General features: G+C 45.4%; 1 protein-coding gene across 2 annotated transcripts in view; it reads left to right on the top strand.

Moving 5' to 3' along the window:
• The first annotated feature begins 6,932 nt into the window (after positions 1-6,932).
• ARHGEF38 (Rho guanine nucleotide exchange factor 38) overlaps positions 6,933-22,409 on the top strand; it is a 56,332-nt gene continuing 40,855 nt past the window's right edge. Inside the window, exons 1-2 of one of the 2 annotated variants that reach the window (XM_053403918.1) lie at positions 6,933-7,316; positions 16,632-16,822. In XM_053403918.1, the coding sequence (XP_053259893.1) occupies positions 7,115-7,316; positions 16,632-16,822 (393 nt within the window). In that variant the 5' untranslated portion in view covers positions 6,933-7,114. The remainder of the gene's footprint in view (positions 7,317-16,631; positions 16,823-22,409) is intronic. The other variant, XM_053403919.1, reaches the window with a different exon arrangement.

Raw genomic sequence — 22,409 nt, 5'->3', positions numbered from 1 at the left:
CCGTTAGGTCCAGTCGTGGCCAACTCTGGGGTTGTGGCACTCATCTCGCTTTATTGGCCGAGGGAGCCGCCATACAGCTTCTGGGTCATGTGGCCAGCATGACTAAGCCACTTCTGGCGAACCAGAGCAGCGCACGGAAATGCCGTTTACCTTCCCGCCGGAGGGGTACCTATTTATCTACTTGCACTTAGACGTGCTTTTGAACTGCTAGGTTGGCAGGAGCTGGGACTGAGCAACGGGAGCTCACCCCCTCGCGGGGATTCTAACCACCAACCTTCTGAGTGGCAAGTCCTAGGCTCTGTGGTTTAACCCACAGCACCACCCGTGTCCATGGGTTAAAAACAAAAAGTGCCATTTAATTCACACAGAAGCCCTATCCTAGCCCAGAAGATTGCATGTGCATATTCATCCAGGTGCAGTTACACAGTATTTTTGAAACATAAAGTTGCATGTATGATATTTCCTAATTACTGACTTGGCTTTTCTGTGACCCCCTCCTCCCACCAGCATTAAATCAAATTTCAAAAATGTGTGTCCGCAAGCTCTGTTGATGAAATGCCCCATTCATTTATTGAGGTCATTTGGCTCCTCGAAACATAGAAATCTGCCCCTTTCCTTTTCTGACTGCTTATTTTGGAAATATGCTCACCTGTGTATATACGCAATACACTTGCTTTTTGTATATGTATAAGCTTAAGACTCCTTGGGGGTTGTTTTTTTCTGAAGCAAGAAGAATGTGCCTTCCTTTTCCCTGCTATTGTGGATCCTCATTTGGATTATCTCTTCTGCAAAGTCTTACAAAGATCATTAAAGGGAATATAACTTTGTTAAACCAACGTTTTGCATAAACCTTTCAGCCATAAAATGCATCACAGTGGCTTTGAGAGATCAGGCCCCCTAGTAGATTTGCATTTTAAATACCTTGTTCTTTACTCAACATGCCATAGCATCAGATCAAGGGCAATGTGTCAAATGATAAAAACCACACTAAAGCCAAAGTTAGTGATTTTCATGCCCTTTCTTTACCTGTGTTTTTTGGCCAGCGATGTGCCAAGACTCATGTAGCCCAAACCCATAAACTAGAGGGAGATGTCAGCTGGTTTGAAGGAATTCCAGGGTTTGTAGAAGATGGGGGGGGGCTAAAGAGGAAGTGGGCCTCCCAAAGACGGCCAGGGAGGACTGAGCATGCTCAGTGACCATGAAATGCTGATTGACTCTGGGTAGGGGTGGGTAATGGGGTGGTGAAGATGAATGGATAGGAGCAGCTGGAATCTTGAATGCCACACTGCAAGTTACATTCCCAGTGCATTTACTGAGCCTGTGGTTTGGCACACTCTCTCTCTGTACATATTGAGCAGATGTGAGGTCCAGAGGGTGGCAACACAAGAACAGGCCTTCTCTGTAATGGCTCCCTGTTTGTGGAACGCTCTCCCCAGTGAGTTGAGCCTGGTGCCTTCATTATATATATTTTAGGTGCCAGGCAGAAATGTTCCTCTTCAACCAGGCCTTGGGCTGATTAAGAGTCTACATCCTTTTAAACGTATCTGAGAAGGGGAGTGTTTATCTTATTTTGTTTCACTTATTTACTTAGGGACGCGGGTGGTGCTGTGGGTAAAACCTCAGTGCCTAGGACTTGCCGATCGCATGGTCGGCGGTTCGAATCCCCGCGGCGGGGTGAGCTCCCGTCTTTCGGTCCCAGCTCCTGCCCACCTAGCAGTTCGAAAGCACCCCTAAGTGCAAGTAGATAAATAGGTACCGCTTTATAGCGGGAAGGTAAACGGCGTTTCTGTGTGCTGCGCTGGTGCCGGCTGGCCACGTGACCCGGAAGTGTCTCCGGACAGCGCTGGCCCCCGGCCTCTTAAGTGAGATGGGCGCACAACCCTAGAGTCGGACACGACTGGCCCATACGGGCAGGGGTACCTTTATCTTTACCTTTATCCTGTATTTTATTCTGTGAACCGCTCTGAGATCTTATGATGAAGGGCAGTATATCAGTCAATCAATCAAATAAATATCCAATGTTCTCTAAATAGGCATGGCAAGCACAGAAACTGTATAATGGCTGCTAACTCTATCAGTTTACTACCCCGCCATGAGAAACTACTCTTGTCTTAACACTGGAGCTTTGATTTATCATTAATAAGCAGCCAATAACTGCCATATTTATTCCTTTGGCTACCTACATTTCTTGTTGTTGCTTTCATCATGGGTCTGTTCTTATCTTGCCACTGTTAACTGAGGAGAAATTACATAAAAGTTCATAGGTGCAATGTTCAAAGTCCTCTGAAACACAGCCATGTATAGGTTTGGTGGTTTTGTTTTTTTTAATCACTCATTTCCACCTCTGTGATTTCTTCCATGGGAGCTTTTCTGCGGCCAAGGGCTCATTAGAAAGGGTTCACTGATAAATGCTATCTCGAATGTGTGCTTTCTGCAGAGCTCTAAAAGTTTGGGGGAAAAGCAGTTGAAATGTTTACTTTTTTTACCCGTAGATTACTTCCATTGACAATGGTCTTCCGTTTGCAGTGACTTCAGTCTTCTTGTAAAAGCCTGAATGGCCATGTAATTAAATTGTGCGACACAAAAAGGGCTCATTTCACAGTGATGGCGTACAGAGAGCACAGCCTTTCTATGTGTTAGGATTCCAGATTCAATCTCTTGCATCTCTCATCAGAGGATCCCAAGTAGCCTGGCTGGGAGAGATTTTCCTCCTGAGACTCTGGCGATAAGAACATGAGAAGTCTGCTCCCCTTCCCTGGGAGGGGGGAGCGGTGTTGCAGACTGGCATCCGGGACCCCCAGTGACTGGGATTGGGGGCGAAGGGATGCTGCCCATGTCACCGAGACTCCCAGCTGTGTCACGCTGCTGGCCGACCAATCTGTGCAGCCAGGGGGTGTGGCCACAAGATGTTTAAACTGCGGTGCAGCCGGGGGGCTGCCTCCTTTTGCCTCCTCACCAGATCTCCCAGCCCACCCGCCCTCTTTTTAAGCTTTTTAAGATATGACCTTGCTATGGACATATGTCGGCCGCCATATTGATGGGGCCACATAGGAAGTTTTCCCACATGGCAAATTGGCACCAGCCATTTGGTTTTCGCCTACCTTGTAGCAATGGTCATAACTTTGTGAGGTTAGGCATTGGGCAAGCCTTTGTTATGGGAGGGGAGGTTGTTGCCTCTGCCTGCCCCGCCTCGATAAGGGTATCGCGTTAAAGGGGTCTGGGGGTGTGGATTCTGTCCAAAGCCTGTGCGTGGGCTAGGGCCATGCCACAACCCCATTGGGGACCCTGGGAGTGCTCCCCGTACCGGTGGTTGACCCTTAAGAGATTTAAGAGTGCAGGAGCCAGGATATAGTCTGGTTTCCTCCAATGCCTAAGCCAAACCACTCACTATCCGTGTCCTTGTGTGTTTATTATACAGTGGACGCTTGGGTTGTGAATGTGATCCGTGCGGGAGGCACGTTCGCAACCCGCAGCCTGTCTGCGGGTTGCAATTCGGCACTCATGTGCAAAGCGCTGAAACCCGGAAATAACCTGTTCTAGTGCTTCCAGGTTCAGTGTGGTGCACAACCCGAAAATGCGCAACCCGAAGCACCTGTAACTCGAGGTATGACTGTATAAGGGAACTATGGGGCCCGGGGCTTTGTCATACAAGAGCCTGTTTCTCACAGCAGATCCACCCAATGCCTCTGAGAAGCTCACAAATAGGAACATGAGTTCAATAGCCCTCTCCTAATGTGGAGGCGCCACCACTCCCCACTTTCTCCCCCAGGATAGCCTTTGTACCCATGGATAGTTTTATTTCAGTTTTATTATACCTCCCTTCATCTGAAGTTCATTGGGCAGTTCACAACATGCAAAATGAAAACACAAATTACATAATAAAAACAAAAACAACCCCCTCCACAAAACCCCCCCATAGAATGTTAATCAGCCAAAGGACTCATTAAAGAGAAACATTTTCATCTGACATCTAAAAATATGTTATAATAAAGACACCAAGAGAGACTCCTCGGGGAGAGAATTCCAGAAATGGGGAGCCACTGCAGAAAAGGTCCGTTGGACCTTTTGTGGCATACGAAGAAGAGCCTCAGATGATGGTTGCGTATGGAGAGAGATGGTCCTTCAGGTATTGCAGTCCTGAGCCATTTAAAGCTTTGTAGGTCGAAACCAGCAATTTGAAATGGGCCCGGAAATTAATTGGCACCAGTGCAGTTGGGCCAGGTTCAGTGTAGTTGATGGTTCCACTTTTGATTGGAAGCCAAGGTCAACTGTTGCACTGCCCCTTCATATTGGGGCCCATCAGAAACACCATTCTGAGAGCCCACTGAAGTCTTGCAATGGTTCTTTAACAGTGAAATGTACTGTCTGGTTAGAGGTCTTTGAGCAGCAGCTAGATGAACACCTATGAAGGATAAGGTTATCAGTGGATTTCCTGCACTTGCAGGGAATTGGGCAAGATGACCTTGAAGCTCTTCCAAGTTTATGGCTCTGCTGTTGTATTTTTTTAAAGTCATATTTGCATCAGAACTGAGCCTCGGTTTGCAAAATTGCAATCATTGTTAATAATGACCCAGATGTTATTTTCACTAGATTACAAAGAAATGCCCTATACCAATGAGAAGGAGTTGGCTGCAAAGGAAAAGGAACATTTGGTTTACCTAGCAGCTATCAGAGGCATGATAAAGGCACATTCACCACTGGAGATGCGGACAAGGATTAGCAGTGAGCATAGAACAATAACTACTGATACACTTGTAATGATGTTGCCTGGGAACACAGCACCAATGTTTTCTGCTCGGAGACCAGCACCTGTTTCCCCACTTAAGAAAAAGCTATCTTATAAAAAGGAAATTCATATGAACATTAACATTTGCAAGGCTATAGCTAATACGAGGACAGTGTGTGCTTCCATTGTGCACAGGGAAATAAATGGTTTATGCTCTTCCTTGTACATATAAGTGCTTTTTGTTGAAACTAGTTGCTACATATTTCAGTGTATCTTAGTATGCATCTTCCATCTGAAACCTGATTAGCTAAACAGTAACGGCCATTTTACTATCATTGATCGGATTATTTTTAACATCCTACCAGTAAATTCTCCATTTGCATCTACCCAAACGCTCATTCTCTCTGTAAATGAAAGATTTAATATTCTGGGCAGGAACATTCGTGTTTTAGGCACTTTGCATATGGGCAATGTTATTAAAAGAGCGACTTCCACTTGCTCTCTGTCTGTTATTGCCAGACCTAGTTTGTCCCTGTGGTGCTTCCGTAGAGGCTTGTTATGTGAGCCAGAGAGATCCATGAGAAAGCTCTGCCTGCAATGAGCTAATAAAGCATGTTCCTGTTACGAACTGACTGAATAGACTGTGTTTCTATGATACTACACGGGCCATATTTTCTCCTCCCTGAGGTCCTCTTCCCTAAGGCCATTCTTTCAAGGAGGAAATGGTTACTGAAGAAGAAGTACTTCTAGCAGCAGCTGAAGCAACAGCTTTTGTTGTGGCAGGGTGGCAAAACATGGGTGGGAAGATGACTTCCCCACCCACATTTCACTTCTCTTCCCTGCCACTTTATTCACCTTATTCTGCACCCAAGACTCCAGAACTGTCCAGGTGTGCTAGCATATCAAGAGTTCAAATTCCACTAAGCTAGCTCGCTGGTAGGCTTTGGGCCACCAGTTGCCATCTCTCAACCTCACTTACCTCACAGCTATCTGAAGAAGTGAAAGAAAGCTTATACCCAGAACAAACTTAGTTGGTCTCTAAGGTGCTACTGGACAATTTTTAAATTTTATTTATTTATTTCGACTGCATCAGACCAACATAGCTACCTACCTGAATCTTATCTCACGGGGTTCTTGTGCCTTAAGATCCTCATAGATGGCTCTTCCCTGCATTCCATCCTGAGGACACTTGCCTTTTGTGGTGATGCTTGGAGAGGACCCTCTCTGTGGTGGTGCTCCTTCTGCAGAATGCCCCCCCTTTAGATGTGCAACTGGTGCCAGCCTTGTTAACATTTTGGAACCATGTCAAGATTTAAATTTATCCACCTGGGCAATTTAAGGGTTTTACTGTTTGACCTGCTCTGCCACTGTTGTCCTCTCTGTTGTTTATTTAGAATTGTATTGTGTGGGTTTTATATATAGATTGCACTCCAATCTACTATCTGTATAAACAGAAAGGCAGGTTTTTGTTTTTTTAAAAAAAAAACACACAGTAATTGTGAGGATAATCGGACAGGGTAGCCTTGTATGCTACTCTCAGCGATTTGGAGGAAGGTCAAGTTTTGGTTTTTAAAAAGCATTTTTTTAAAAAAAACTTATTTTGCTCCTTGCAGTGCACAGAACTTAGATGTTACAGTTGCTGCTTAACAGAATACAAAGTGTTTCAATTGAGTGAAGGGAATATATGTATAATTTTGTTCCAACCATAAAATAAATAAATGCAACCTTGTAATCATAAAAAGGCCTTGCAACTGAGCATTGGATTGAGCTATAAAAAACATTGACCTCTATCTGGGTTAGTTAATCATGCCCTGAAGCATGAGAATAGAGATGTTCTCACCTTGCCTTGCATGACAATGACTCAGGTGTCCACTGCCTGTCAAGTGTAAAGATATGCAAAGTCTCCACCTACTTCACCTAAAGGACAGGATATGCCGAGGGTGGAGAAGCAGAATTAAAACCATGCATTAGTTTGTTTTCACATAGATAAAAAGGTGATAAAAAGAAAGAGATGTAAAAATGAGGGAAAGATATGCAAGTGAGCCTGCTTGCTCCGAAAGGGCCTTGCCAGCTGATCAGTCCCTGCTGCTATGCCATGCCCTGTGTTGCAAGTCTCTCAGGTAACAGGTGTCTGGTTCCCCAGTCAGTGTAACTAAAGGATGACTTCATAGGGGTGGAGCCCTGCTAGGCTGCAGAGGTGGCAGTCAGGTGAGCCAGGTAAGAAGTGGAACTTTGAGCAAGACAGCTGATCCATTGGAGAAGCTGCTCCATTAACCCAAGCAACAAGCAGGCAAACACACCTCCTGCAAGGGAGAACCAGCTTAGCTTTTCTACTCAATCAGGTTTCTTCCTTTTCCATCTCCTTTCTTTTCCTGCTCTGGTCTGGAAATGGACACCAAAGAGCCACCTGGGAAAGAAAGTGTGGGGGCCAGGAAAAAAAACTTGACCTTCATAAGGCACAGGCTGTACATGCTGGAGAGGAGGAAGACAGACACGGTGGTGGAGAGTCATATTTCTGGAGACCACAACAGCTCTGGGACTTTGAGGAGGAGTCAGTCCGACAGGAGTGAATACAACCAGAAATTACAAGGTAATAAAAATGAGGAGAGGAAGGGCTTGAGGCTGCAGACCTAACCCTACTAACCTGGGAGCCAGCCTCATGGAATTCAGTGAATCTTTACTTCTGAGTAGACATGGCTAGGACTGAATTGAGAGCCACATTTCTGAAGTACTGGTCTAACTATTGGAAAACAATTCCATACCAGAGAAGCTTGCATGATGGTGTTAGCTGAGATGGAAGGTGGTAAGCAGGTTAGATGTGGTGGAAAACATTTTTATGGAATAGATCTTATTAAGCACTTGCCAGTATTATTGTTGTTGCTGTTGTAAGAAATAGGTTCTTCACTGTAGCACCACTAAGCTAGGAAATACTTTGAAGGGAACCTAGTTCATCTCACGTTGAGGGGAAGTGCGTGATTAAATGCAATTTTGCGGCATTATAACTGTCATACTGCTCCTGCTGTAACACTTTGTAAGTAACACAAGGGGCAATTTTAATGCATTGAAGCCACGCATTGAAATATACAGACAGGGTGAGATATTTTGTAGGCAGCCTTAAATAGTAAGAAGTCACCTGGTGAACGTTTGTCTTGCGGGGCGGGGGGAGATGCTTTGATTTGGTTATTTTCTTGTTTGGATTAGGAACAGGTGATCTGAGACAACATACATTTTCCACCCCTGCACACCCCTGAGGCAACACATAAGTACAATGACATTTTATTTTACACATATCTATTCCCTTTGGGCAGAAGGGTGTGTTTTCTCTCCTGCAAACTGCAATCCCCAGTGCTATTTATTGCACAGCTGTCTCCGTGAATTCAGCAGAACTCTGATCTCCCAGAGTGCAGGGAGAAAAAACATAGTTCCTAGGACTTGTAGCAGATTTGAAATAATGAAAATAAAGTGCCGTTTCTGAGCAGGGAAAATAAAAATGCAGAACCATCTGTGCACCATTAAAACGACTTCCTAGAGACAACTATCCTCTAAAAGAGGGCTAAGCTATACGATCAACACGTCAGTTCTACGTATGTTTACCTGTAAGTGTGCATAGGATTATCAGCAAAATGGTTTTAACTATAGTGAAATTTCTTTTCGCCTCACTGGAGGAATGCAGTCTGTAAAGCTACACTGGTAATACGGAACAGGTTTGGTTATGCTGCCCTAAGGCCATGTCCCCACAGGCTTTCACCCCCCCCTTTCCAGGGAGAACTAGATCTCTGTGATGAACAATAGTCCGTGTTGTTCTTAGTCCCCCCTCCCTCCCTCCCTCCAGCCCTTCTAAAGGGTACTGCAGACACGGCATTTCCTTATATGCAAAGGCTACCTGGCAGAACACTTCGGCTGCACAGAACATTCTTCTTAACACACAAGGAAACAGCATGTGTGTATTTGCTTGGTGTGTCAAGGGAAGGCTATGTTGCTCTGCTATATATACAGACCCAGTGCGGCAGTGTTCTGCCCACCCCACCTTCCACAATACCTATTCAGTAATTCCAGGACGTACTTTCATGTCATATGATCTAGTTCCTGGTGAGCAGTAAATATGCCCCAGAGCTTACGTGCCCATTGGACCTGGCCCAATTTGCATGGGAACTAGATTTCACAACTTTGCCTAGCCTGTTAGTGGCATTTTGTAATTTTCTCTCGTTTGATGTCGGGTGCTGAATACGGTTGACCTTGTCATTGAAACACTAGACTTTACACTGCAATGCTATGGTTCTATGATTCACAGTAAGCTTGTTTTATTGTTCAAAGAGCATTGCCTATCAGGGCTGTCATTCCATAGAAGAGAGTCCAGTCATTCATTTGATCACATGAAAAATCAAATAGCCCCATAGTCTGGGTTCCCTTGATCAAGATGCCCCCAGTGGATAGTTCCCTGGGAAAGGAAGCCTCCCTTGCTTCCCTCGCTTCTGGTTTCAGTTGCTGGATACCAGGAGAGGACAAGGAATGTGGATGTTTTAGATGGTACTTGGTGTGTGTGTGTGTGTGTGTTGCTGCAAAGCTTTGGGATTCCCCTCTCCAAGTCAGCTGATATCCCCCTCTTGTTTGGGATGGGATGGGGGAAGAACCATTTTGGTGATATAAGGATTGGCATCTGCAGAATGAGCTGGCTGTTAGTATATAGGAAGTTGCAGTTCTATTGTTGTTGTTTAGTCGTGTCCGACTCTTCGTGACCCCATGGACCAGATCACGCCAGGCACTCCTGTCTTCCACTGCCTCCCGCAGTTTGGTCAAACTCATGCTGGTAGCTTCGAGAACACTGTCCAACCATCTCGTCCTCTGTCGTCCTCTTCTTCTTGTGCCGTCCATCTTTCCCAACATCAGGGTCTTTTCCAGGGAGTCTTCTCTTCTCATGAGGTGGCCAAAGTATTGGAGCCTCAGCTTCAGGATCTGTCCTTCCAGTGAGCACACAGGGCTGATTTCCTTCAGAATGGATGTGTTTGATCTTCTTGCAGTCCATGGGACTCTCAAGAGTCTCCTCCAGCACCATCATTCAAAAGCATCAATTCTTCGGCGATCAGCCTTCTTGATGGTCCAGCTCTCACTTCCATACATCACTACTGGGAAAACCATAGCTTTAACTATACGGACCTTTGTTGGCAAGGTGATGTCTCTGCTTTTTAAGATGCTGTCTAGGTTTGTCAGTTCTATTATATATGTTATAATATACTTTGTTGCCTGGGTCATCTCTCCAAGACATAGACAGAAACAAACACTCATACCTGGATAAAAGTCAGATCCAGTAGAACTAAATGGAAATTTGCATCATTTTACATGAAGTCTCAAAAACAAACAAACAAAAAACCCCCACAATGCTGGTCATTGCAATACTTCTTTGCATAGGTGGCTGTAGGATTTTTCCCCAGAAGGAAGGGGTGGACTGGCAGATAAGTAAAACACTGGGGGATGGGGGGAAACAGGCTAGTTTCTCACCAGAAAAATAAGACAAATACTGCTTGTATATTTTGCCTCATATCTCAGGTTCTACAAATGATAGAACTTGCTCTGGATCCCCACGATTCTATGTACTGCATCTCCTCCTCCATCCATGCATCTCTGAAAAGTGGTGTTGTTATCTGTGAAACATTCCTTATTAAAATTTATAAAGTTGGTCCTCCAAGAATGTTTCTGAAATCTCTTTTAGTGGTTTACCAATACTACTGTTGGACACATCTCAAACTTCCCCCCCTTTTCTACTTACTTTGACAGGTTAGTGTAATTTAAGTGGACAATCACCATCTTTAAGGTGGCAGTGCACTACATAGGTTAGAAAAAAAATACCATGGGTCTGTGGGAGGTGGGGTATATGCAACCCATCAAGGCAGTGACTTTGTTTCCTAAGCTAAAGTTTATATAGGGCAGGGCCTCCCCCCCCCATCTCTCAGCCCTTAGGGATGCTGATTCTTTCTTACTGGCTGCCAAATTTCCTTTAACTCTGGAGGTTGTCCATGCAGGTCAGTCACACTTTCTCTTCAATGGATTTGTTTCCATTATTGATGTCCTGCTGCATGTGTATATATAGCCCCTTTTCCTCAATAGAATCAAGTTACAAATAGGAATACAACAGCCTATAATGTTGAGGCTGTAATTACATAGGGGGGAAACCAGCAGGTAGGTAAAAAATATTTTCTATGGACCTTGATTTCTTCCCTTTTCATATTGAACTCTTTATTAACAAGACACAGCATTGTTCTTTTGGGCAAAAAAAAGAAAAAAAAAAGAAGGTAAATTTAACTGAGGTTACAGTGACTACTGAGGAAGCAGAATTTCCAAGCAGGCTCAGAAACAAACTTATGGAATCATAGCATAGCTGTCAACTTTTCCCTTTTCTTGCAAGGAATCCTATTCCCTTAAAAAGAAAAGGGAAACATCGACAACTATGAATCATAGCATTGTTGGAATGCATTGTTGGACAAGGGTCATATAGTCCAACCCAACTTTTTGCCCAGCATGGGGCTCGAATCCACGACCTTGAGATTAAGAGTCACATGCTCTACCGACTGAGCTATCCTATGGCCAATAGAATTCTTTCGACACAGGTGAGAAGAGCTCCTTGGATGAAGGGCAGGATATCAATGTAATAATATATGTAAATGTAAAGAGCCAGTGTGGTGTAGTGGTTAAGAGCGGTAGTCTCATAATCTGGGGAACTGGGTTCGCGTCTCCGCTCCTCCACATGCAGCTGCTGGGTGACCTTAGGCTAGTCACACTTCTCTGAAGTCTCTCAGCCCCACTCACCTCACAGAGTGTTTGTTGTGGGGGAGGAAGGGAAAGGAGAATGTTAGCTGCTTTGAGACTCCTTAGGGTAGTGATAAAGCGGGATATCAAATCCAAACTCTTCTTCTTCTAATAAATAAATTCTGTGACCCCTATTCTTTGGAGATGCTGCAAACCCATCCCATCCCGAATTCCACCCCTGTAACTTTCAGAAATGACTATTGCAGAATCCATACAGGGATCCTTTTATGCATTGACTTCAGAAATTATCACCCAGTGAGAAGAGAAAATGGTCACCTGAATCAACCAGGAAAAAAAATCACAGTGAGGCAGTGAGGATATTATTTCATATGTGCAATTTTTCTTTCTTTCATTGAGCTCTTTCAACACTCTAGAGAGCACTCGGTTAGCAATTAAAAGACTCTATGGTCAGGAAATTGAAACCAGATATTTCCTGGAAGGGATGCCTTTTTCATATCTATTGCCAAAAAAATAATTCATTGGAAAACAAAACCCGGTGTCTGGAGTTTGGATTACCTAATCAATAATCTGTCACTGGACCTGATAGTATCAGAGCACTCTCAAATTTGGTGGCGGTTCATACAAGGTCACAGAGACTATAATGTTTCCTCTGTTCAAATACCCTGGAAATCTAGATACACACGTATTTTTAGAACTTCTTTATGCCGAGCAAAACATGCTCAGGCGCCATCTACGCTATGAATCAGTATCATACCGCTATAAATGCTTATCCCAAAGCTTCATGGGAAATGTAGTTTGATAAGAGTACTGAGAGTTGTTAAGGATACTCCTATTCCACTCACCGAGCCAGAATTCCCAGAGTTCAGTGGGAATAGCAAATCGACAGTTAAACTACTCTGAGAATTGTAGCTCTGTAAGGTGAATAGGGGGACGCGGGTGGTGCTGTGGGTTAAACCACAGAGCCTAGGACTTGCCGATCAGAAGGTCGGCAGTTCGAATCCCCGCAATGGGGTGAGCGCCCATTGCTCGGTCCCTGCTCCTGCCAACCTAGCAGTTCCAAAGCACGAAGTGCAAGTAGATAAATAGGTACCACACCAGCGGGAAGGTAAATGGCATTTCTGCGTGCTGCTCTGGTTCACCAGAAGTGGCTTAGTCATGCTGGCCACATTACCTGGAAGCTGTACACCGTCTCTCTCGGCTAGTAAAGCGAGATGAGCGCTGCAACCCCAGAGTTGTCCACGACTGGACCTAATGGTCAGGGGTCTCTTTGCCCTTTACCTTTACCTAAGGGGAATAGGGGTCTGCTAGCAACTCTCAGCACCCTTACCTAACATGCTACCAAGGTCATTGTGGCAGATCTGACCCCTGACCTCTCCCTGACCCTGCTGCCAGCCCCACTGTGGCACTGGCAGCCACATTCCTATCTGCCATGCCCCTGATGGCATAATTTTTTTGGGGGGAACAGCTTTGTGGGCCAGATTTTATCCCTGGTTGGTCACGTTTGGCCTGCTGGCCTGGATGCTGGACTAAATGGACCATGCTTACGTCCAGCATCATTGCTCCTCTGCCTTCCCAGAATTCCAAGTAGCTGTGGGGTGGGGCAACATGGGGGTTGGCTGTGTGGCTACAGAAGACTAAATGTGGCATGGCTCCAAGGCACCAAATGGCAATCTTTCAGCTGGCAAGCACATAAGCCAGTTAAGCTTCGGCAAACCAGGTGGTTCCATGCCTTTCCCCCCACAAAGGAAATATTCAAATAATGGCCATGTGTGTCTGTGTCTTTTTAAGTGGCATGTAGCACAGCTGGGTGCGCTTTCTGAAAGTTTGCGCACTTAAAAGGGCTTATTTAAATCCTTGAATGGAAGAATCCATGCAGTGGAAAGACTGGAATATCCACACTCCTGGCGGCAGACCCTCCCTCAGCCTGTCCCAACACTGCCCCCAACACACCTCTTGCAAGCTGATGCACAGAGAGTTGCTGCAGAGTTTAGAGCTGCACAGCTTGCCAAGGGCTTTGCAAACACACACACACATTCTCCTGCCACTCTCTCACTCACAGAATCACACCCACCCACCCCATTACACCTGTGGAGGTAAGTGCAGAGATTTACCTTGCATGACATGGGAAATGGTTTGCTTTTTACTATTGTTTTTATTATTCTAATTTTTCCAATATACTTTTTTTTTTGTTTGCAAAGGACACAGGTAGCTTATTTGGCAATGTCATCCCCTCGGGGAGAGCCTTGCAGGCATGTAACCCGACACCACCAAGGACAAGCAAACCACCGAGCTCCTATTGTATTGCGTAATGGCAAGGAGCCAAAAGCAAGGCTTCCCTTCCCCCACATCCACCCTGCTGTGGATGCAAATGTCTAATTGAGAGAGGTGGGTGTCTGGTGCTTGGAATACATGCTGTTGGGTACATTACTCCAACTTCCATGCCATTACTATCAAATCAAGAGTAGGATGTGCAAGCTCTTGACTTGGAACGTAGAAGCCCTCCACTGAGCTAGTTAGAAAACAAATCACATTATCTGTAAAACACGGGGGATCGAAAGGAAGGATGGTCTCTTATACGGGACCAAAATGACTGCTGATTGGTGTGTTTTATAGTTCTGAGTTTTACAAAGGTATTTTTTAAAAGTTATTGTTGTATGCATGTTTATACAGTGGTGCCTCGCAAGACGAAATTAATTCGTTCCGCAAGTTTTTTCTTCTTGCGAGTTTTTCGTCTTGCGAAGCACGGTTTCCCATAGGAATGCATTGAAAATCAATCAATGCGTTCCTATGGAAACCGCCTTCAGACCAGGTCCGGGGACAGTCTGTTCCCCGACCTCTTCTGAAGGCTGGGGGGGGGGACAAGGGCTTTTCTTCCCACCGCCAGCCTTCAGAAGGCTGTTCTGAAGGCTGGCGGTGGGAAGAAAAGCCCTTCTCCCCACCTCCCACCCCGCAAGCTCCGGGGACAGGAGGGCTTTCCTCCTGACCGCCAGCATTTTAAAAGCCCCCAGGACAGCGGAGACTTCTCCGCTGTCCCGGGCGATCTTAAAATGCTGGTGGGCGGCAGCGAAGGCTTCGCTGCTGCCCGCCAGCATTTTAAGATCGCCCCGGGACAGCGGAGAAGTCTCCGCTGTCCTGGGAAGGCAGGCGGGGGGAGCAAAGACTTTTGCCCCCCGCCGGCCTTCAGAAGAGGTCCAGGACCTCTTCTGAAGGCCGGAGGGGGGCGAAAGGCTTTGCTCCCCACCACCAGCATTTAAAAGAGGTCCCCGGAGATTTCCCTATGGGCTTTCTTCTTGCGAAGCAAGCCCATAGGGAAATTCGTCTTGCGGAACGACTCAAAAACGGAAAACTCTTTCGTCTTGCAAGTTTTTTGTTTTGGGAGGCATTTGTCTTGCGAGGCACCACTGTATTTCGTTGTGGATTGCCCTGGGCTGCCTAGGGAGGAAGGATGATCTAGAAATGTGACTAATGCGTACATAAACAAATAAACAAATAAATACTTAGTGCCTGCATCTGTCACACTGATTCTATGTTACCTCTGAAGATTTTTTTATCCATAGAAGGTGGATCAAATTCTATGGATTTTTCAAACACCGCCCTCAAAAGTTAGTAATATTATAAAACAATGCAATTGGACATAGATCTTATTTCCAAGGCCACACAGTGTCAATGGCAGCACACTGCATCCAAAGAAGGGGGAACTGGCTTAATTTCATATTTTTAATTCGTGCAGTATAACATTGGGAACGTTATTTGCGAAAACAGTCCTTGTATCATTTATTTCTGTAGTGCAAAAGACGTGTATGGCGCTTTATAAATAAACAAGACAGGTCCCTGCTCCAATAAGCTTACAATCTAAACTCAGATTGTGAAGGGAGGGAAGAGAAGAAGCAAGGAGATGAAAATGTGCAAATAAAGTTAGACCTGCTTAGGGTTCATTTCATTTGGAGGATAAATCATAGAATTGTAGAGGATCATCTAGTTCAACCTCCTGCAATGCATTCACCAAAAGATAGAGAGGGCCGGGTGTTTTTTTTAATACTTTTGTTGCGCTGGCAGGGCAGAGAGATTGAAGCAGTCTCCTCTTGTGCTGCTGGACCTCCTTAAAAATCCAAACCAACCGTGGCCGACCCCTTCTCCAGTCATGCCCTATTTGGGGGGTTTACATTGGCCACCACCAATGGGAATGCAGCAGTGGTAGCCCATTCATAGCCTACGCCATTGGCAGACCCAGCTGGAGTGTGCACAGAGATGCTGGCACAGCCAGGTGGAAGGAAATTGCTGCATCCTAATCCACTCCATCAACTCAAATCAAAGGTTAGGATTGTTATATAATGCAGGACATGGGTGGCACTGTGGGTTAAACCACAGAGCCTAGGACTTGCCGATCAGAAGGTCGGAGGTTCGAATCCCCACGACTGGGGTGAGCTTCCATTGCTCGGTCCCTGCTCCTGCCAACCTAGCAGTTCTAAAGCACCTCAAAGTGCAAGTAGATAAATAGGTACCACTCCGGCGGGAAGGTAAACGGCGTTTCCGTGTGCTGCTCTGCTTCGCCAGAAGCGGCTTAGTCATGCTGGCCACATGACCTGGAAGCTGTACGCCGGCTCCCTCGGCCAATAAAGCGAGATGAGCACCACAACCCCAGAGTTGGCCACGACTGGACCTAACGGTCAGGGGTCCATTACTTTAATCCCCCCCATCAGCTCAAATCAAATGTTAGGATTGTTCTATAATGCAGCATATATGAGCTGATAGCAAACTCAGAGTTGTCCGAATGGGTTTTTCTGCTGTTCTGCACTGGTGTGGTTGTGTGTGCTTTTCGTAGGAAAATAAAACCCTATAGAAAAGGTGGGTATCCTTCCTACCACTCTCATATATATCAAAATGATGTGAGTGGCTGTATTTGAAAGGCAAGCCAAGCCATGGTTTACTGTGTTGGAAACAGGCCATGGTGATCCCCAAGCTCTTATGGTTCCTCATACTTTCCTTTGGCACAGCTGTGAGAAGTTCATAAGCTTTTGCTTATGACAAACTACGATTGAACTTCACCTTGGTTTGTCTGAAAGTAGCAAAAGTTGCTAACCCTTACTGATATTTTTTTAAAAAATGTTTAGAAAAAAACAGAAGTGGTGTTTGTTTCTTACAGAAAAAATGGCACCACAAGCAGGGTCCTTGGGGCCAGTTGGCTCACCCCTGGAAAGTGAAGAACAGCTGAACAGGCGTCTGATGGCTAGAAGGCACAAGATAATTACAGAAATGGTCCAGACCGAAAAAGACTATCTCAATGATCTGGAACTGTGCATCAGAATAGTGGTCGAACCCTTGAGAGGAAGGCAGGTAAGGAAGTCCTGGGTTACCACAGCTGTGTTTTGGCAGGGACAGGTTTCTGATAAAGATATTGATTCAGTATTACTCTGCTCAACCACAATGAATAGCAACTGAATTCACATCAAGAATTTCCTTTGCTTTTGTCCATGTTCCTCTGACTTATTTGTATTTTTTAATTTTATGTTACCTGAAATATGCTTAATACCAGGCTTTTGGGACAGTGCGATGGTTATTTATTTATATAAATGTTTTTATTGGTTGATTGTAGTTTTAACTGTTTGCTATATAGGTATTGAATTTTGCAATTTTATTCCCCAGGGTTTTTTTGTGTGGAGGGTGGGTAACAAATATGTTTAATACATAAATGATAAACAAATGTATTCATCATCTAGCGTACTCCGAGAGAGATGAACCAATAGAGAAATCTCACCCTACTGTCATAAGACGCTTAGCCCTCCAGATGGTGTGGGACTCCAGCTCCCATCAGCCCCAGCCAGCATGGTTAATCGTCAGTGATGATGGGATATGTAGTCCAGCAACATCTGGGGGACCACAGGTTTTCCACCTCTGGGTCCCCCAGATATGGTGGATGTATTCCCCACTGTTGTTGTTTTTTTGCGCCAGTGATGCTTCGGTTGGCTCTAGCCAGTGCTGGGCTCTGAAATGGAGCATGTCAGCTGTGGACCTCCTAAATGCATTCCCCTGAGAGGGACCTGAATCAGAGTTGCTGTAGCTAATCTTCCCATCACTCTTCTTTCAAAGGGGGACATTTGTAAAAGATCTGCTGAGCTGAAATGTTTGGTGAATCTGCTGTCTTCTGATCTGCCAAGCTTCAGATGAGTTGGCAGATCTGCCATATCATAGACACATCCTACCTGAACTTCCTGACATCCTTAGGATTTTTCTCACCTTTTCTGGATTAGACACCTTCTGAGGGTTAGGATACTTCCTTCTTTTGGCTATGAGCAGCCAAGACAGAGTCGAGTTTGAATGGGTGGTGGACAGGTGAGTTAGGGGTGGTGGTATCTAGAAAGGGGTAGTCATTCACTATCTGGAGTGAAAACCACGGTATGTGCTCAGCCTTGATTGAGTTCCTGTGCTGGTCCTGGGGGCTAACCGAGAGGCGAGGTCCGAGTCTAGTCCGTGGTTGATGGTGAGATATGGAGGCTCTCCGTCAAAGCTGTAGCTGGGTCCAAGGCAGGGAGTCGGGTGGGGACAGGAACTCTGGCAGAAGAGCAGGACAGGGTGCAGGCAGGAACAGGCTAGCAACAACGTTGCTCCCGCAACATGGGGCTGGGGCTGACTGGCTTTCATTTGCCCCGAGGCATAGGGCAGTCCCGGTCCACAGGTGACTCACCTCTCCTGGCCTGGAGGCGAGCACTCCTCCTGTGAGAACTTAGTTCCCTCCGCCTCTCTGCCCTGAGCCTCTGCAGCTCAGGAGAGGCTGGAGGGTTATCGGACCCAGAGGCAACCTCCTCTTCCCCTGACGGAGCTGAGAGTGGAGCACCTGCAGGCAGTGGGTCCACCATTACCTCAGGGGCCAGAGCGGACTCAGCTGGTGCCTGCACCTGAGGATCCAGCACAGGTGAGGACCCTTTAGGCTCAGGCCCCAGCCTGGTTCTGGAGGCGGGGAATCTTGTGCAGGCTGGGATTCCTCAGGTTCAGCCTCTGAGTCCGAATCCCAGGCCATCACAGTTCCATTGCTGAGGAAGCACAGGCTAGAAGCCTCCGAGGAACACTTGCCTGAGAGCAGAATCCACACACAAAGCCTGACAGCCCAGAGGTGAGGCATCCCAATGATCACAGAGCCAAGGGTCAAGATGGAGACCAAGGTAGGGCTGGGAACCACAGGCGTTGTTTCCGGCATCTGACTACTGCTGAGAGCTCCATTTACGAAGCCCAGAGCCAGCTGGTTCTCATCAGTGCCTTTTCTTCTGTGAAGGCTCATCAGCTGCAGGTGGAGTGGCTCCAACTTCATCCTCTTCAGGCTGCTGTTCAGTAGGCGAAGCTGACTTCTGGCTCATGACGGGTAATGTCATGACAGGCAGGTAGGAAAGCAGAAGTGGGAGGCCATTTTCAGCCAAAGGAAAGCATTACCTTCCAGGCCCCCATGGGCCAGAAACAAAAGGGGAAGGAGAAGAACATGTACATTATACGGTTGTGCAGTAGGCTAGTTAGTTTCTACATACACACTGACAGACCCCTTTCTGCCCTCAGTCCAAGCAAGCAAGGGGCATGACCCAAAGTCCAAGGACACGTCATTGCCAGGCAAGAGCACTCAAGGAGAGTGAGAAGCAGGGCTCGTGAAGGGCTGAGGAGAGGAAGTGATGTGGAAAGAGTCCTGATCTCCCACCTCTGGGCTTGAAGGGAAGGCCAAGGAAGACCTAAACAAGAAGAAGAAGAAGAAGAAGAAGAAGAAGAAGAAGAAGAAGAAGAAGAAGAAGAGTAGTAGTAGTAGTAGTAGTAGTAGTAGTAGTAGTTTGGATTTGATATCCCGCTTTATCACTACCCGAAGGAGTCTCAAAGCGGCTAACATTCTCCTTTCCCTTCCTCCCCCACAACAAACACTCTGTGAGGTGAGTGGGGCTGAGAGACTTCAGAGAAGTGTGACTAGCCCAAGGTCACCCAGCAGCTGCAGATGGAGGAGCAGGTTCACCAGATTACGAGTCTACTGCTCTTAACCACTACACCACACTGGCTCTATCCCAGACCCCATCCCAGGCCCAGCCTGCTAACATTTCTAGGCCAGAGGTGAGGGGAGGCAATGGACTATCACTGTTATGCTTTCCCCATGTCTCTGGAGTCTTGAGCAGATCCCCGAAAGCCCACCAACCATCAAGTTCCTTCTTCAAGCCCTAGCTGGTCCTACCAGTTTTGCGGACAATGCGATCCGTCAGCAACATTCTTTCTAAAGCGCTGCACCGTTCAGATAAAGTCACCACGGCTCTGTGGACAGCAACTGTGGGAAAATACTTTGCCGAGAAGCAGAACAAGTCCCGAGGGACTGTGGTTTAGACAGCGAAGCTAATGGAAGTGCTTACTACAATTATATCTCTCCATGCAGATTTTACTCCGCCGTTCTGTTGTTCAGCAGGGGCTTCAAAGCTGTCTAGCTACCATTTAGACGGCAACATGCTGTTGTTTTCCCAGAGCTATCAAGGCAAAGCCCTGTTGGGAATCCCAGCATGCTCTGCGGGCAGGAGCTGTTTTCACCTGCTGGAATACAGCAGGAGAGATGGACAAATTGCAACCTGTCAATGATCTGCACCACAATTGCCCTCTTATATCATAGCCCACCTTGAAGCCTTGGCACAGAGCATCCACAACTGTGTTACGTTACAAGAATACCTCTTCCTTGACACAGCTTTTTTGGGAAGGGGGTGTCGGTCCAGTATAACTTTGAAACATATTTTTGCTGATCAGAGAAAGCTCTATTTAAAACGCTGACACCTAACATGCTGACTTTTCTTTCTGTCTCTGGGTCAGTGCAGAAGTAATATGTTGGCCCTTAGCTGAAATTAAGAGATCTTATGCACCCAAGAAAGTCCTTTTTCATCCAGCCCTTAGTTAAACTATGGAATTCCCGTGGATGGCTTTAAAATAATCATAACATTGGAATTGACATCCCAATGGGAGCAAGACCCATTGAATTCAGTGGTATTTATTTCTGAATTAACTTCCTACACACTGCATGGGATTGTGCTGTTAGAGGGACTACGGCCAAACCTACAATTTGACAGCTGTACCCTCTGTTCGTTTCTTTTTAATAAAGTGGCTACCAACTTATTCTTCTCAGGACAAATCTCAGGAAATCTGTTATTATTGAATGAAGAACAGAATTTAGCTGAGACTGCTTTGAAGTTTCTTATGCACTGAAAATGTTACTGGGCTCTGTAATCAAACATTACTCCCACTGGCAATTACTGTGGTGTATGATTGTTCCCATTACTACAACGTGCAATTTGATTCTTTAGGGCTGTATTCTGAAAGCGGCTGGGTAAATACACAGTTCTGTTACTAATGAATACTAATGGGCAGGCATGTTTGAAGGTGCTCACCTATCTGCCAAAATCAACACTATTGTTCGCGTCATGCATTGCTCCTTGCTGTATGTTCCACGATTTTTTCAGGCTGAGTCATTCTCCCTTCATCTTAAAAGGCAAAAACAGATGTGGGCAAAGGAAAGCTGGATTGTTGTTTTCGAATGATTCCAAAGGAACTGTTTTTGATGGGCAGCAGCTGAGAGCATCAGAGAAGCATGCTGGATCAGGCCTGGTCTTACAGGGGCCCACCAGAGGCCTGTGAGAAACCTACAAGCAGGATTTCAGCACAATGCACACTCCATGCTCCTGTGGTTTCTAGCAACTGGTATTCAGAAGCTTTGCTGCCTCCAGCCATAGAGGCAAAGAATGGCCATCATGGATGGCAGCCATCAATAGCTCCTCTCTTCTGCCATGAATATTTTATTTATTTTTAATTTTTATTGGAATTTTTTTTACAACATAACACAACCCCCCACCCCCAGTACACAAATCCACCCTCATTAAATGTGAACATGACGTACAGTGAGCATAACGTACAACAATGCAAACAACCAAATAAAAGACTTCCTTTATCCTGTATCTGGCCTCCTTATTTACTTCTTATAAACTGTTTCCTTCATGAATAATTTTGAAGATTTTTCTAATTATAAGTTAAATATCCACAAAGTCTCCTGCAGACATTAATAGAAACAAGTCCAGGTATGTATTTTAGGGCACTGTTTTGTGAAGTGTTCTCTGCATTTCCCCCATGCTTTTTGAAACTCTTGTCTAGTGTAATCTCTAGCCAGTTCAACATACTCTTAACAGTTTGTCTTGTCATTCCGTTTTTTGTTGGCACAGTTTCTTTTTTCCAGTTTTTAGCAATTAGGATCCTTGCCGCTCCTGTTGCATAGAGGAATATTTTCTGATCTTCTCTTGCTATACCCGTGTCCGTTATCCCTAGTATTTTTCATAAAGTTATACTTAAACATTTTTTTAAGCTCGTCATATACTGCGTTCCAGAAGCTTTTGATTTTTTTCACAGGTCCACCAAACATGTATAAGTGTCCCCTCTGTTTTTCCACACCTCCAGCACAGATTTGTTTTTGTCTTAAACATTTTAGCTATTATGGTAGGTGTTAAGTACCATCTATAAAACATCTTGATTAGGTTCCCCTCAATACTTCACAGGCTGTAAATTGCTAGTTCTTACTCCATAGTTCTTCCCATGCTGTTAAGTTAATGGTTTTCCCAATATCTAAAGCCCACTTGATCATTACCTCCTTGACCTGTTCGTCTTTGATCTCCCATTCCAATAATGTATCATACATTTTTGATATTGGTTTTGTTGGCTTTGTTTTGTAATAACCTTGGTTTTGTTTTGTAATAACGCTTTTTCTAATAATGAAGGTTCGTCTGAGAAACCATTTTTCTTATCTGTCCTGAACACTTCATGCAATTGATGGTATTGGATCCAACCCGTAAGGTGTTGTTTAATTTCCTCATAATCTTTAATTACCAATTTATTGTCTTTTTCCTTAATCAGATCATTATATGTGGCCCATTCTAATTCC

This window comes from Podarcis raffonei, chromosome 9, assembly GCF_027172205.1.
Source record: "Podarcis raffonei isolate rPodRaf1 chromosome 9, rPodRaf1.pri, whole genome shotgun sequence".
Taxonomy (NCBI): domain Eukaryota; kingdom Metazoa; phylum Chordata; class Lepidosauria; order Squamata; family Lacertidae; genus Podarcis; species Podarcis raffonei.
Note: the sequence above shows the minus strand (reverse complement) of the source record. Positions and strands in the feature narration are given on the sequence as shown.